Below are 17,539 nucleotides of genomic sequence, written 5' to 3' on the forward strand. Positions count from 1 at the left end.
GTACCTCAGGAACACAGAGCACAGTCTCGGGCTACCAGGTCTGTCAGTTAACCTCTAAAATTTATTTATCTTTACAAGGATTATCTTTAGAGTGCAACTCATAAGTTGTTGTTCATGGTTAAAAAGAAAGTCCTATGATTTGGAGTCGACCTGAGAGTGCCCCGAACCTTACACCTTCTGGTTTATGACAGCTGCAGGCCTGGCCTACTGGAGTCTCTTCTGGCATGGGCAAGAGAGACTGACCCTTCCCCCAGGAGCAGGGTGAGGGGGTGGGAGGAAGAAGGCCAGACCACAGGGGCCCTAGTGCTCCACCCACCCGGCAGCAGCTGTCCAAGCGGCAGACTGGAGAAACCCTGCCTGTTTGTTGTCAGGGCTGAGAACAGTGGTAGGTCAGCTTGGGAAAATAGATCAGCCTTCAGGACAGACTGAACTGTGAATCAGCTTCTACCCCCAAATGCACAGCCCTCGGAATGAATGGATGGGTGCACAGTCCCGTGTGAAGATGGCACTAAAAAGCTTGAAAGATCTGCTCTTTGACTTGGTAAACATATTAGAAATTGTGTTTCACTTTTCTGTCTGCAGACTCAAGTTTACAAGTTAATCTGCTGAGCCGTCAGCCACAAGTGAAGTTAGGGGACACCTTTGACCTGTCCTGCATAGCGGGGGCTGACTACTCTGACCTCAGACTGCCTCTCACTATGAGGTGGCGGTTCCAGCCAGATGGGTCTCAAGCCTTTCATCAGCTAATTCGAGTCACTCACAATGGCATTATCGAATGGGGGGATTCCCTGTCCCAGTTCCAAAAGAAGACGAAGGTTTCACAGTCTTCATTTCATTCTCAACTCCTAATCCATGATGCCTCTGAGGAAGAGACAGGAAAGTATGAGTGTGAAGTGGAAGTTTATGACAGAAATTCCCTACCCACAAATAGCCCAGCCAGGGCTTCTGCCGTCTCTCACCCATTGAGGATAGTGGTCACTTTACCAGGTAAGTGACACTTGAAATTAATCTCTGCTTTTAAAAAATTCCTCTCATTTTAGGTAAGTTGGAGAAATACACATAAAGAACCCTGTCCCCATATTTGCACTGTATAAGTGAGAACCATATGTTGAGCGCTACCCCAACATAGGGTTCTTACTTATACAGTACAGATATGGGGACAGGGTTCTTTATGTGTATTTATCCAACTTACCTAAAATAAGAGGACATTAAGTTAATATGCACAGGGTGGCCATTTTGGCTGTCAAATCACTGAACTACTCCACACCAGTTGATAACCACTGCTCTGGGCTCTTTCCCCAACTGCCCAAAAGTTTCTCCCTCCCAGAAACTAAAGGGTACTGCCTACCATAGCAGGGACCTGGAGGGCTAAGCTCCAGAAGAGAGGCAATCTTTTTGGTAGGTCTCTTCCCATGTCCTAGCAGTTATTAAATGTTTGGAATGTCTTTCCTAGTGGTAGGGACCATGTAAATTCCATTATAATACCCTGATCTGGGCTGGGGATGTAGCTCAGTGGTAGAGCATTAGTCCGGCATGTGTGAGGCTCTGGGTTCAACCTCCAGCACTGGGGAAAAAACAACAACAACAACATCACTGATCTACTTCTTTTTAATGTATTCATGTATGAGTCAAGGGGCTGGGGTTGTATCTCAAAGGCAGAGCACTCGCCTAGCATGTGTGGATCTTCGATCCTCAGCACATAAAAATAAAAATGAAATAAAAGTATGTGTCCAACTACAACTAAAACAAAATATTTTAAAAACATATATGAGTCAAAGAATTTATGATTACAGTGAAATATAATCCACCTCATCAATTGCTGATAAAACAGAGGTTAAAGGTAAGACACAACCTGGAAAAAATTCTGTTATGTTGTGTATCTTCTCCTTATTATTCGCATTGTCTTAGGACAAAGAATTTAGATCTGACAAGCACTAGATAAAAGCTTGGCTTCAGACAAGTCACTTAATCAGTCCAAGTTTTAGTTTCCTCTTCTCTAATTTGCTCATGTGCAACTTAAATGTGGTGACATATATAATGTGCCTAGCACAGTGCCTGATATACCAAGCAGATGCTCAAACACAGTAGCTGTCATGTTCTTTCTGCTGTTGAGCAATACTCTCCATAAAAGTAATGATCTTCTTGTTTATTAAATCATGCCTTCCTTTACTGTTGCCCAAAACCTTTTTTCTTGAAACTTCTTTTTTTCTTGTTCCTATGACAGAAGATTTTCTTCCTTTCTTTCCTAACACTGACTGTTCCTTACCAATTTCTTTTACACGGTTTTCCTCCTCCACCGATTTATTCTTTAAAGACAATTCTTCCTTTGGATTACTCTCTTCCCATGATGCTACACTTTCTCTGGAGTTAGATTCAACCCTACCTATAATTATACCTATATGTTGACAACTCCCAAGTCCGCTATCCTGAAAGAGTTCTCTTCTGATCTCCAGACTCACACCTAATTGCCTCCAAGCCATGTCTACACTCACTGTGTCAAAACATAAACTCACCACTATCATCTGAAGCTACTCCTTCCACATTGTGCCCTGTGTCCCCACCACCTACCAGTGGCCCAATTTGGAAACCTGAGTCATTCACAATCCTCTATGCCCTCCACATGTTCAAATTCTCATGGCGTGACATGCAAGGTCCTTTATAATAAAAGACATTTATGTGTTCTCAGCATCATCTCCTTTTACTTTCCATCTTGGATTTGAGCTCAAGTCATACCAAATTACTTGCAGTTCCTCAATAATCCATGTTCTCTCTCATTTTAAATTTTCTTCATTCAAGTTGCTTTTTTATGTGGAATTCCTTTGCCTTTTCATCATCAGGATCATTCCTGTAAACCCTTAAGACTTAGCTCACAGTGGTCTCCTCCAAAAAGTCTCCCCTCACTCCTACATGTGGGTTAGGTGGGCTCCTGGATGTTCTGATACTTTGAGTACTTCCCACATAGGTAACACCTGCTATGATCTATAACCCTCTGTCCCTGTATTTGTCCCTTTCTCTCTAAAAGTGAGCCACCAAGGAGCAGTACCCATAGAACCTGGAATAGTTTTGCATGCCATACAGTATGTGATAAATAAATGTTTGGTGAAACAGAGTAAAGGGGTCGTTTTAATCATCTTTTTCATTGCTTTGACCAAAAGACCTAACAAGAACAATTTTAGAGGAGAAGTTTATTTGGTTTCAGTTTCATAGGTCTTAGTCTATAGACAGTCTATAGACAGCTGGCTCTATTCCTTAGGGCTTGAGGTGAGGCAGAATATTGTGGTGGAAGAGTGTGGTGGAGGGAAGCAGCTCACATGATGATCAGAAAGCAGAGAGGGAGAGACTCCACTCACCAAATACAAAATATATACTCCAAAATATATACACCCCCCAATGCCCACACCCTATCTGCCTTCAGTTACCACTCAATTAATCCCGTCAGGTGATTGATTCACTTGATTGGGTTAAGGCTGTCATATCCCAGTCATTTCTCCTCTGAACCATCTTGCATTGTCTCACACATGAGCTTTTGGGAGACACCTAACATCCAAACCATAACAGGGACTGGCAACATCAACAAGCAGTTATAAAAGTAGGCTCAGTGACATCAGTTAAAATAAGATTTGAAAAGAAGTTTATCATGCATCTTTCTGACAAAGCAGAAAGGAGAGGTTAAAGGAGATGGACTCCATATTATTGGATGCTTCGCAGTGGAGTGGCTGCACAATTTCCTTTTGTTTACCCGTGTTTGAAGGCAGCAATAACTAGACTTTGACAAATTGTGAAACCAGAAATACTCTGGATAGCAAGCACACAGAGCATTAGGAATGCCGCTTTCTTTAATTTGAAACACAAAATGCTGTAGAAGGGGTGTCTGTGCTGAAACACTAAAGCATCATCATGTTGGAAAGAGAATGAGCTTTTCTATATGATACTTCCCTTCCCCACCCAGTAAGGGAAGAATTAGGACCAGTGGGTGCAAGTTACAAAGAGAGAAAACTCAAGTTGATATCAGACAGAATTCTCCAGTGGCATAGTTGTTCCCAGATGGAATGATCTGCATCATTGGAGAATTGTTCAAAGGCTGAATGAGCAGGTCATGTGGCCGCTGAGAGGGAATTCTCACATATGACGGTCACAGGAGGGTTGGCCTCATTGACTTCTAATATCCCTTCTACCTGAAAATTCTGTTTTCTAGCAAAGTAACTGTTTTCACTCTTTTCATGCAGAGAGCAAGCTAAAAGTGAACTCAAGGAATCAATCCCAAGAGATCTCCATCATCTCCAACACCAATATAGAATGTAACATCTTATCTCGGACCATTGGAAAACTTCAGTTAGCAATTATTTGGTATTTTTCTCCCATTTCTTCTAATGCATCCTGGCTCAGGATCCTGGAGATGGACCAAACCAGTGTTGTAAAATATGGGAATGAATTTCATACCCCACAGAAAAAACAAAAATTTCATATGGAGAAAGTTTCCCAAGACTTGTTTCAGCTACATATTCTAAGTGTGGAAGACAGTGATCAGGGCAGATATTACTGTGCTGTGGAGGAATGGCTCTTGTCTACAGATGGTACCTGGAAGAAGCTGGGAGGAAAGAAGTCAGGACTAACAGAACTGAAGCTCAGGCCCACAGGTAATTCTTGTGAATGTGTTGACGCATGTCTTTCTGTAAGATTGCCACCTTCTCTTAGGCAGTTCTTCTATGAAATGATTATGTGGAAGTAGAAATATGACCTAAAGTCATAGGAATAGTGTCTGCCAGGGGAGGTCACTTAAGGCAGTCTGAGGTTTTGAGGAGCTCAGACAGGAACAAGATCCCTGCGATTGGTTTGCTTATCAGCCTGGCAGCCTGGTCTATGCAGCTACCCAGGGCATCGTATCTCCAGATCTCTATAATAACAAGCTGTGTCACTCCAGTGGGGCTCTACTGTAATTTGGCAGAGAAAGAGTAATGCAAAGCATATTTCTCCCACTGTGAACAGAAACTGTACAACTCTATGGGGATGTGTGGAGAAATTGCTTTTCAACATTTGGCTGCCTAAACATAAGGCAAATAAGAGTAGTTAACTGTTGGAATGGCTGGCTGAGGGAATCTCCTCTTCCTCAGGAGATCTTTAAAAATGTAATGGAAGTTCCATCCATTTACACTGGTCTAAGAGTGTTGCTGTATAACTGTGGACAGGCTTGATTGGCTCTCTTGGCATTGGTTAGGTCACCTCCACTTGTTGATTAAAATGAATGTCACAGCTAAAGTTTGGGAACTTGACCAGATCCATATAGCATAATGCAGATAAGTCAAGCTAACTGGGTGCTCAAAAGACTATTCTCGAGGTAACATCAAAAATAAGACTAAAATCGAAGGTTACTATAGATTAAGCAATGGGAAAGAAAAGATAAGTAAAGCACAGCTCTTAAGGAGCTCACAGTCTGTGGGAGCAGCAGGGGATAGCTTGGTAGCAGGATTTCTTCCTGCTGCTCTGGCTCCCTGTCTCCTTCTTTGGGCCCCTCTTCCTCTCCCTGCTAAGCATGAGAGTTCCTCAGGGATACACTCTGGGCCCTTTTGCTTCTTATTCTCTGCTTTCCTCAGAACTTTCTAAACTGCCCTGGTTCTAATTGCCACCTCAGGGTGATAACTCTAAGCCTTTATGCTTAGCCCTGATCTCCCGAGCTCTGGGCCTTTAGACCCAGCTGCCAGCTGTACGTTTCTACTTGGTTACCCCAGAAACCTTCAACCTCAGCCTGCCCCAGTTGCACTTCTCCTCTCTGCCAACCCACAAGACTCAGACATTTTTCTGCATTTGGAATCTGTGTGACTGACATCACTGCCTCCCAGATGTCCTGGTCCAAATCTGAACAGTGTGTGTATGCTCCTTTCAAGGAGGCAGACACCTCTTGTCTTGAGCCAGTACTTTCTGTGTGGAAATGTGGGGTCAGTGTCGTTAGACTTTTTAGTATATAAAAAAATTTCCACAGTCTTTTTTGATATCTCCCAGTTTGAGAACATTTACAACTATTCAAATTCTTTTAAAATACTGAAAGTGTCAAATAAAGCCTGTTTGCTGGTTAGGTGTGATTGTGGGTTGCCATTATGCATCCTGGCTTAGGAAAATAAATTAAAGAAGAACCTCAAGAAAAGATATTGAGAAGGCCAGGTGCAGGGGTGCATGCCTGTGATCCCAATGATTTGGAGGCTTGAGGCAGGAGGACCGAAACTTCAAGGCCAGCCTCAGCAACTTAGCAAGAACTTGTCTCAAAATAAAAAATAAAAAGAGCTGGAGATGTAACTCAGTGGTAGAGCACCCCTGGGTTCAATTCACAATATCAAAAAAAGAAAACCAAGACAAAGCTAAAAACAAAAAATAAAACAAAACAAAAAAGATATTCAGAAGGACAGTCAGCCTTGTTGGAAGAAAATTTTCTCTGAGGCCAAGGAAGAAAAATATTTTTGAAGAAAATAGATTTTAGTGATAAAACCACAGAGAGAACAGAAAAACACTGGAGGGTCCCCTGAGCTGGGAAACTGGGCCCCACCACAAGTGTAGTGATGGAACTGGAAGTCAGATTGTAATCAATTAGGGAGTCAGCGAGGAAACAGTTTCACATAAACTAATATTTTACATGCTTTTCCATGTAGGAAAGGGGAGAGCAAAGACAGTTACAAGTGTCTGATATCAGACAAAGTTGTTCTTTAAATAGCTTAATAAGTGCATTGAGAGGGGAGTTGAAAATGTAACGCACACTATAATTTCTTGATTAATATTAGTTTTGTAATTATATCATTCCTAATCCTTACCTGCTGGTGAGTGGGAAGGGAGAGAAAAACATCAAAATCTTTTTAAACCATAGTCTAATCAAATAACTTAAATAGCTCCCTTGGGTGGTATCCTACCACTTGTATCAAAATATCGGTCTCTCAAATGGCCTCTTCTCTCTGTGTCTATACCTGAGTGATTCCTGGGTGTTTCAGAGGAAGGCAGTTTGCTGAGAATGAGGGCTAATGGTGTGCCAGGCAATTTGAAGGGGAGCTGGCAGCTTTGAATAGCCCCTCTGGGAATTTGCGTCAGATGTTGACCAAGGGGAAGTGAAAGCAGCAGCCATAAGGGCCTGGCGGCAGCCGGGTGGCTTTCCGTAGCAGGGTCCACCAGGCTAGCGGCAGGAATAAGAAGGGAAGTGGTTGGCTTGATTCACGCCCGAGAATGTTCCCGCAATTGTGAAGGAAAGGGCAGAGATCAAGGAAAAATATTAAAGGTGAAGAATGAGTCTGGTGTCTAAAGAATACCAGATAGGATCCTTCCAGCAAAAACTGGGATTTTCCAGAGGAGGCATCCAACCTAGAAGTCTGTGTTCTTCTCTAACCTATTGCCCTTTCGTCCTCTAGGAAGTAAGGTTCAAGTCTCCAAAGTTCACCACACGGAAAATGCTACCGAGCACAGGGAGGTGGCCCTCAGCTGCAGCCTGGAGAGCGGGGGCAGCGAGGCCTCCCTGTACTCTGTGACGTGGTTCAGGAGCAGAGGAGACACGGGGAGCCAGATGCTGGTGCACCTGCACCACGATGGCTTGCTGGAGTATGGAGAAGAGGGGCGCAGGGGGCAACTGCACTGTGCCCGTGCTTCCCCTACAGACTTTGTCCTGAAGCTTCATGCAGTGGAGATGGAGGACGCCGGCATGTACTGGTGCAGGGTGGCCGAATGGCAACTTTATGGTCACCCAGGCAAGTGGGTCAGCCAAGCATCGGATGAGTCGCAGCAAATAGTGTTCAGGGTGCTGCCTTCAGGTAACAGGGGTTGATCTTCTGTGGGCTGGTGTCCTGAGAATATTTGGCTCTCCATTTGTGCTTTCTCTCCCAGCTGTCTTGCTCCTCCTTCAGGCTGAAGGCATTTCTCAGATTTCCTAAAGAAGATGACTTCACTATCTCTCATTAATAACTCTCAGTGGTAACAAACCACTGGGACTTTGATCATGAAGGTCATGTTAACGCTTTTCATTACTGTAACAAAGACCTGAGATAACCAACTTATAAAGAGGAAAGGTATAACTTGGCCTAAAGCTTTAGAGATTTTAGTCAGATGATCAGATGCTTTGGGTCTATAGTGGTACATCATGGCAGGAGCATATGGCAGAGCAAAACTGCTCATCTAGTGACCAGGAAGTGAAAGAGAAAATGATAAAGGAACTATTGTCCCACTCTCCCCTTTGGCACACTGCCAGTAACCTAAAGACCTCCTACTAGGCTCCACCTCCTAAAGGCTCCACCCCCTCCCAAGAGCACCAAGCTGGAGGGGCCTTCACTACACGGACACTTGGGGAACACTTTCAGACCCAAACTGTAGCAATGGTCATTTGGTGTGCTCCTTCTTGTTGTCCCTTGAAAGGCATCAAGGAAGAAAGTGTGCCCTATAGAACTTATTTACAGGTTCCAGAAAGGAGGGCAGCCACTCAAAAACCCTTGGTCAGGGACTGACCATTTTCTATGCACAACCTAGTACAGTTCAGCATATGATAGTCACTTATTAAGCATGTGTTCATAATAAAAACTAGACGCTGGTGTTCGATGGCTGGGTACAACATGTGCAGCTCATTCTCTTAGCCACTTCTTTCCAGTGAGGTTCAAGAAGCAGGTGAGAGGTGAACTGTGAAATAAACTTAGCATGGGAAAGGGCCATTGGAGAAGTAGAGGTATAGATGGGGACCCCACACCAGGGAGGATAAATGGAAATGATCAATAAGGTAAAGCTGCTTTAGTGATGCTCTGTAGGAGAGAAAGTTGCTATCGAGAACATAAGGCAACTCTCAGAATTAGGACAGTTGCATCTCAGCCACAGCCGGGCTCTAAAGTGGAAGTCAAAGTGATGTGATTGCTTCCAGGGCTCCATCATCCTCAACCCCTGTCCCTTCTTCAGATTTTTTTTTCCTCAAATGTCCAGATAGAACTTTTTTTCTTATTAGCCCTTTGTTCCAACATTTATAGGAGGTCCCACCACCCCTGAGCACATTCCATACATGTTTTCCCACTGGAATTCTAAGGCTTTGTAGAATCAGCAATTTTTTCAGTAGAATAAATAGATAATAACAGTAAAAAGTACATATTCTGTGACTAGAAAGCACAGCTCCTCTGGGGCAGTTGAGATCCTTCATAGCATATATATGTTGTTAATCTCAGTGGAATCCTTGTAAAACAGGTGTAAAGTTTTAAAAAGACAAACTCTGGAAAGGAAACATTAAAAATTGAGTGGTATTTATATTCTTCACAACTGAAAAAGCTCAAAAGCCTGTGCCATGACCAACTGAGGATTTTCAGCGTGACTAATGTCAAGGATTCTCAAGGAAATCCTTATAATATAGCACCTTGAATCCTCCGCCTCACTGTTCCTCTCTGGTGGTTGGGGAGACAGTCTGGGTGATGAAAAGTTCCCAGGGGTTGAAGTCAGATAAGCCTGGGCTCAGATCACAGCTCTGCCACCTATGAGCCATGAAATCATACCATAGGTACGTGACTTCTGTGAGCTTCAGCTTTCTTGTAAAATGAAGATCAAAATGTAAATGTGTTTTAAAGTACCCAGTATAATCCCTGGCACATTACAGGTGCTAAACAAATGCTAACTCCTTTTCCTCTTATGCCTCCAAACATGTTACACACATGTATGTATATAATTCATATATGCACATATATACATAGTTGTATGTACACCTATGTGACAAGTTCTTTTTCTTTTGTGATGCTAGGGATGGAACCCAGGGCCTCACGCATGCTAGGCAAGTGCTCTACCACTGAGCTACATCCCCTGACAAAATAATTTCATTTGTTCAATAATTAAATTTACATGAGGTTCTGAGAATACAAAAAAATGTATATTACGAGGTATATACAGGACTTGGAGTCCAGAGTGGGAAGTCAAGTCCAACATGACAGGTGTTGTTGAAGAAGCATTCTCAGGGTGCTAAAGGAACAACTGAGCTAGGTGAGGGCAGGGTAGGAAGGAGATCTGGGAGGGTCCCCTAGGTATAAGGACTGTGCTACAATGGTGACAGCTGAGACCAGTGAGATGAGGAAGGCACAGATCTTGGGTACATCTGGTGTCTGAAGCTAAGGAAGGGCACTTTATCGTGCAGTTATGGGGTGTTGCTGAAAAAGTCCAAAGAGGGAAGTGACATCATCAGATCTGCATTTTATAGAAAGTTCCCACTGGCAGTAGTATTTCTGATCAATTGGAGCAAAGGCAGACAGAGCAGGGAGAATCATCTGAAATTGTAGGAACCCGATGAGACAAGATGAATTAAGGCAGTGCCAGTGAGACTGAGAGAAGGACAGCATGAGGCATTAGGAGGCCTAATCTTCAGGATTTAGATACTGATTAGATATATGTGGGCAATGAGTGGAAGGGGAAAATCGAGGATGACTATTTGGATGCTGGCTTAGGTGAACAGTGATGTCATTGACCAAGCAAGGTAACACAGGAGCAAGGTTTATAGGGGGAGATTAGTTCAATTTTGAGTAAATGGAGCTGGCATTGAGTTTGGATTACGTGTGAATTATCAAAAATAATATGTCTGATAGTCATGGGGGCTTCTAAATGGAATATGCAGCAGAGTTGTACATTAGGGGCTATTAATTTATAACCGATGATGCTCAGAGATGGGTCCCTGAGACATATCACTATTGATCAGGAGAACAGAGAAGCAGACTGTGAAGGAGGAGATTGACTGTGATGGCTGGGAAGTAGGAGGAAAATTGGAATTCAGTGCTATCACAGAAACCCAGGACAGAGAGGGCATCAAGAGGGAAGGGAGAGACAACGTGCTGGACAGTGCAAAGAAATCTTAGCTAAGAATGGCGTTTCCATGGATTTGACAAGATAGGAGGACAATTGCAGAACAGTAAAGAGAGAAGTCAGATTGCACTGGTCTAGAAATGAGCAAGCAGCCCATCAAGTACAGATGATTCTCTCAAGAGCTATAACGGGAAAGAGAGAAGACCACAAACATAGCAAGAGGTGTCAGGGAGAGCATTTTCGTTCTGCTTTATTTCTGTGTTGCTTCAAAGATGGTAGGAACTTGAGCACATTCACACTGTAGAGAGGAAGAAGGCAAAGTGCAGAAGAGACTAGACACGGCTGACACCCGGCACTGGTAGTGCCTCACGGCCCCCTCCACACCTTCTTCCCTGGTCAACCTCTAATCTTTCACCCACCAACTGAGCTGCTGCTGTCACCGTGACTCACCTTGCTCTCTTAGTCATCACGACCACATTCACCCACCACCACTGCTAGACTGACCCTCTGAGCAGACAAAGACTATGGGTGTCTTGTCCCCATCTGGCTCCATCTGGCATGCAAGAGATGCTCAGATACTTACTGAGTCACAATCCCATTCCTGGAGAGTACCAGTTCCATGTGTTAAAAAGTACCCGGGTCACATATAATATACTGCTAATTGTCACTTCTCAGTGGCTTTCCACCCCCTCTATGGGCACCCCGGGTTGGGTTAGTTTTACACATTAGAGTCGTGGAGCAGGGAACTCCAGTGAAGGCAGAATAATTAAGAGGCATTCCCTGGGAGAACGGACCTTACCTTTTCTTCTCCATCTTACTTCCTTACCAATGGCCAAGCCAGGACAGGGCTTACAGCTGCCTGAGTCTGTTTGCCTCATCCTTAGGCCCTACATATGAAGGTCTTTATTTTTTGAAGAATGGTCTGGATTAATTGATAGGCCAGGTTGTAAGGCTTTCTGGGGACTGGATTATTTTAGTAGTGTAGTACTTGTAGCCATTTCCCAGCTCTTTTGGGGTGAGGATTTATTGAGAAGGTGGATTCTTAAAGGAGACACACATCCTACCACACTGATGTTCCTGGAGAGGTCATGTCATTTGTTTACCTCTCACCCCTGCCTTCAATGAGGCCTGGCACATAGCACTCAACACATGCTTGATCAAAGAATGAGCAAGTCTTCCATTAAGTTGAAATGGAATGCTGACAGGGCGTTACTGATTCTGAGATGCACCTGATGTCAGAAGGCCTTCCCCCACTTTTATTTCTTGGCAGGAACCACTCTTGCATGTGTGGTATAGCCAATTGCCCAAGTTTTGGATTGAGGGGTGGAGAGGAATTGGGAGCCCCCTTATCATCCTACACTTCTCAGAAGTCAGTGTTTCTGAGATAGTATCCAAAAGGAGGCTCCCTGTGGCTGTGGGAGGAGCAAGTTATAAACTAAGCCTCATGATAAAGTGTTCTCATTAAATTTTTTGGCTCTGTTTTGCAGGGCTTGTACTTTGAGCATTGGACACTTTGATTGATTCAAAATGCCAAACCCTGATGGTTTTGAGTGTCACCAATTCTAATCCAAATATGGGTGAGAGGCAGATGGTGGGAAATGGTGATGTGGGATCCAGAGAAAACACTGCCCTCCCAGGAGAGGTAATTTAGAAGCACTGGAGCTGACAGTTGGTAGCTGCTGGCTAATTCAGCGCTGTGAGGAGTGCACTTTGCCGTCCTTTGATAGCAGATTGCTCTAAGCAGAGCATCCTCCTCCCCATTAAGACCATCAAGGCCTCTGGCAGTCCCTTCATGCAGAAGATTACAGTCCCAGGGGCAAAGAAGTTCAGTACCAGATTTCTTTTTCCCACCACCCATGTGCCAGCCCCATCTCACTCACCATCATCACACCACCATCTTAGCAACTGTGAGACTTGGTACAGCCAACTCCCACCTCAAATTCTCGGCCTCCCGTGACTAGAAAGGAAGCCAGAGCCTTTTAGCTGAAGGTTGCCCAGGTTTGGGGCAAAGGATGAGATCGAAGAGAATTTAGCTGGTAGAAGAACTTGGCCAAGACTGTCATGTTAACTGGCTTTCCATCTCTGTGACAAAATACCTCAGATAAACCTTTGTTTATCTTTTTTGTGTGTGTGGTGCTGGGGGTTGAACCCAGGGCCTTGTGCATGCCAGGCAGACACTCTACCACTGAGCCACATTCCCAGCCCCAAGAAAGTTTTCTCTTGATTCATAGTTTTGGAGATTTCAGTTCATAATCAGTTGGTCCACTGTTTTGGACCTGTGAGAGGCAGTACATTATGGCAGGAGTGTGCAGCAGAGAAAGCTGCTCACCTCATAGCATCCAAGAAGCAAAGAAAAAGGAAGAGACTGGTGTCCCACGATCCTCTTTGAGGGTTTACCCACAGTGACCTAAGATCTTCCAATAGATCCCCCTCTTAAAGGTTGTACCAGCTTCTAGTAGTGCCAAGCTAAGGACCAAGTCTTTAACACATTAGCTTTTGGGGGACATTCCAGATCCAAACTATGGCACATGTGATGCCTGAATGAGGAAGCAACAGGAACCCTCTATATAGTCTTTTGAGAGTAAGTTGTCTGCAATTTTTCTCAGCTTTCTCAGTAGCACTCTAACTAATATTGATTGTTTTCTGAGTCAACAAATGCTATTAAGCATTGTTAAATGTTGTATTGTGCATTATCACATCATAACTCTAGACATTATTATTATCCCTGTTTGTCTGATGAGGAAACTAATAAGTAACTTCCAGTAAGTTGAAGCATAATGATTTGAACCCAGCTCTCTGAAATATAGTAGGTGCTCATTCATTACTCTGCATGAATGCCCATGGCCAGTGACCTCTGCACCTAGTCCCGGCTCCATTCTCTTTCAGCATTATCTATGCTTCCTTTTAACCATGGCTTCAGTGTGCTCAGATGAGACCTGGGACAATAACTGTAATCAAGCTGGATCATTTAGGAGAGGAGCTGGTAGAATGTGGAGAGGAGATGGTAAAGAATTCAAAATCTGGCACTGCCATTGCTCATCCTTCCAAAAGGGAAAAAAAAAAAAAATAGCATGGCGAATGCAAGTGAGACCAGAAAAAATCCCGGCCACAAACCCCTGCAGCTCTTTGCCAGCCCATTCAGAGCTGCCAGCCTCAAGTTCAGGAGGATCCTTACTTTTCATAATACAATGGCGGCTGCCCCTTGTTCCCTTGTGAAATGCATTCATACAATACTGCATTCATTAGGCTCCATTGAGGTCCTGTGGATAAAGTGCTGCACAAGATAAAAAGACTCATAAGACACAGGCCTTACCTTCAAGGAACACACAATACAGCACTTGAGCAAATGTCCAGATTCTTTCTCAATTTTTTTCAACATGTAAAATGCATTAGCAATGCCCAAAATGGAATTCTTACAGCAGGAGATGGGTCATAATGACCTATAAACCTGTTTTCATCTCGAAGAGTCTATAATTCTATGAATCCTATAGCTTAACCTTTGAAGAAGAGATTGCTTATGTCGTTACAATTTTCCAAGAAAAGCACAGCTATTGATAGCATGCGATTTTTTCTGAACGGCCCTGATTTCAAATATCATGTCATAAATAAATGCAGTTGGTAGGCTATAATTAGTGGTCGGTATGTCTTTAAGCCTATGACTTTCTGCTTCAAGAGTCTGTAAACGTGGTCTTTTGACCGGTTGTAGCTCAGGGCATCATTTGCTGGAACCTGTGGTGTTTGCAATCCTCTCCTCTTTGCTCCCTTGACCCAGCGAGCGGCCAGGAGCCACTCTGAGGCTGCTTGTGCGTGCTCCACGTGTCTGTCTGCTGATGGTGCTTCCCTGTGGACTGCAGCTGCGGGAGGATCACATACTTCAGCAAGACTTTATATAGTATCTTTGGCCTGGGTGGTTGCAGTCAACCTGATTTAATTCAGATCAGCAGAAGTCATTGAACATGTGTCCTAGGCACTGTAGGGGGTGTAGAAACACATGACACTATCAGATGTACTCGATAGCTGTAATAAAACAAAGAGATGGGTTAAAGGGGAGGAAAGAGGTCTAAACAAAGGGCTGTGTGAGAGGGGAATAAGCAGAGACCTGTGCCCAAGGCCAGGTAGGAGCACCAGGAAAGGAAGAGTGATCTGGCTAGGCAGGAAGGACCTGGAGAATTAGGTACAGGGAGGGACAATTGAGCAGCCCAGAAAAGGAGCCCAAGAGGGTTCTGCTTGGAGGCCAGGTATGGATCAGGGAGGGAAGTGCTTCTCTCTGTAGGCTCAGATGTTTACGAGGACAGTGCAGTGTGGTATGTGTTTCAGAAGCAGCAGTGGGAATAGCTCAGTTAAAAATTCAGGGCTGGCAACATAGTTGAGAACGAGGGCTGAATTATAGATATCTTTTCTGAGGAAGGAAGATTAAAGGAGAGGTTTTCTTTTTCTTTTTGTTTTGTCTTTGGTTTGTGCTGGTAGTTTTAAGTAGGTCATTGGAAACTCCAGTGGTTGGAAATTGCTGGGCAAGGGGGAGTTGCGAACATTAGGTGAGCAGAGCTGTGTATTCCAGAGGCCTCTCCCAGCAAGCACCCTGTCCTGGGCTCCCACATGTCACTTGGCCCCTTTGTGTTTACATATATTTGCCTGTAACATTAAATTGAGAAATGTGCATGACTGGTTAGTCCAGATAGGTGGGAGAATGACGTTCTCTGTATTTTCCTCCCTTTCATTGCAGAGACCACGTTTCCTTCCCGGATCTGCTCCTCGACACCTTTACTCTACTTTCTTGTCATCTGTCCCTTGGTCATGTTTGTTCTTCTGCTCATTTCCCTCCTCTGCTTATCCTGGAAGGCCAAAAAGCTGTCGCAGCTGAGTCTCAGAGCGCAGAAAGACAAGTCTCTTTGGGTGGGTCTGAATGGAGCTGAAGGCTGGACCACAGATAGGAGGAAGCACCAAGAGGAAGATGAAGACAACTGACTCCTGAGAGGCACCTGCATCTGGTGGAAGGAGCACATGGGGACTTTTGAAGTGAACTTACCTGGGTGTGAACAAATCCTGGTCCTGTCCTTCCCTACAGCTGTGGCCTTGGGCAAGTTGCCTGGGAATCAGAGGGAACATTTAATGAGCACTTTTTTTTTTTCTTAAATATACATTTTTTGTTTTTTTCAAAGAAGAAATAAAAATGGTCAACAAATACATGAAAAAAATGTTCAACAACCTTAGCAGTAATGGAGAAAGAAATTAAAACTATATGGTGCCAGGTTATTTACCCCTTGCAACTTTCAGACGCAGATAGCATCATCATTACTCAGGCTCTCCCTGACCACGCCCCCTAGAGGTTGTAGGTAGAGAAGTGCCTCCCTCACACAGATTGGAGGGTCAGATGAGCCCTGATGGTGGAGTCCTGGGTGGGTCCAACCCTTCCTTGCCCTTTCCCTTCCCCTCTCCCTCTTCTTGGGTCTTCTCTTCATTACTAATTTCCTGGAAACACTGGTAGCCCAGTTAACATTGGCTTGAGGTAATCTCTTTCTTCCAGATAAGAGGTACAGGAAAGAGCCCAACGTCAGCAAGGCAGAAAGAATTGGGAACATTCATTCATTTACCTAAAGACTGCCTCCCAACCAGAATGTAACATCTTTCTAGACCAGAAATCCAAATTTTTTCCCCCTATCCCATCTGCAAATGCCTACTCAAGAGCTTAAGAGTAGGTGAATCAATACTGGTTCTATAAAACATTTTGTAGCTTGAGGATTTGGGGAGGAAAGGGGGAGGGTGTTTGCTTTTATGCCATAACATTTACTAAGTCATTGCTGAGAAAAAGCTTTTTCTGTTTCATGCAGTAGTGCTACACTTAGGCCCCCAAGGCCGGCTCCCCTTCTTCCCCCACCAAAGGACCCATCCATTGGCTCCAGGGCATCTTTCCCATGACCTGACAATTCTGGGCAGCAGGAAAACATTGTGGTAACGTGTGGAGGAGGAGGGGTCAGCAGTGCCACTAGGTCCTCCTATGTTCTCAAGGCAAGCAGCAGGTCAAGTCTGATTCCTGGGGATCCCCTAATCTCTGCCTGGAAAATTCCAAAGGTGGGGGGGCATTTAAGGCTTGAGGCTTTCAAAGGCTGTCCCCCTCAGGCCTGGGGTCTCCTCACCTTTGTTTCAAAAGCTGCTCAGGCCCTGTTTTATCCAGAATTGGAAATCAATCAATGCCACCTAAAAGACCTGAGAAAATACGTCTATTTATTGTCAATGTGACCAACAGGGTTGCTTTATGGCTTAGCAATTTGCATTTCCAAGGAGAGCAATTTATTTTTAATTATTTTATCAGGCGTGTGATCCTCTCCAAATTTAATTAGTTCCTTTGCTCCTTTGCAAGCAGATTATGGGTGGCTATGAGAACCTTTACTCTAGACCTGCAGGTTTCTTAAATTCATCTCCTTTTTTAGCCTCATTTGAAATACTCCAAATATTTTCTTAAACGTGTCAATACTTTTACTACTTCTCTCCCAGGTGAGGGAGCATATTTTTACTGAAAACAAAACAGAAATAAAGACTTCTTAGAAAGTCTGATGAACCCTTTCCCTGCATTTTTTCCCCCAGAAACTTGTATTTTAATTGGGATTTGGGAAGGAAAGAAAGTACAATTGAGCCCCAGCCAGAGAATCACAGAATAGACAGTGGATCTGCCCATCTGCCCCCTTCCTCTGTCCCACCTCTCTTCACCTGGATACAGCTTTCTTGGCCCAAATACCATTCCTTCACATTTGAACCCAGCACAGTGAAC

General features: G+C 44.0%; 1 protein-coding gene and 1 non-coding gene across 2 annotated transcripts in view; one reads left to right on the forward strand and one right to left on the reverse strand.

The window, feature by feature from the left end:
• Window positions 1-16,026, forward strand: part of Cd101 (CD101 molecule) — a 33,441-nt gene extending 17,415 nt beyond the window's left edge. Inside the window, exons 6-9 of the mRNA XM_027940251.2 lie at window positions 583-987; window positions 4,227-4,637; window positions 7,383-7,778; window positions 15,497-16,026. Of these exons, the coding sequence (XP_027796052.2) occupies window positions 583-987; window positions 4,227-4,637; window positions 7,383-7,778; window positions 15,497-15,738 (1,454 nt within the window). The 3' untranslated portion in view covers window positions 15,739-16,026. The remainder of the gene's footprint in view (window positions 1-582; window positions 988-4,226; window positions 4,638-7,382; window positions 7,779-15,496) is intronic.
• Window positions 12,901-12,973, reverse strand: Trnaa-ggc (transfer RNA alanine (anticodon GGC)). Its single transcript has one exon. It is a non-coding gene; the product is annotated as a tRNA-Ala (tRNA).
• Window positions 16,027-17,539: the final 1,513 nt, after the last annotated feature.

Source organism: Marmota flaviventris, chromosome 10 (assembly GCF_047511675.1).
Source record: "Marmota flaviventris isolate mMarFla1 chromosome 10, mMarFla1.hap1, whole genome shotgun sequence".
NCBI lineage: Eukaryota > Metazoa > Chordata > Mammalia > Rodentia > Sciuridae > Marmota > Marmota flaviventris.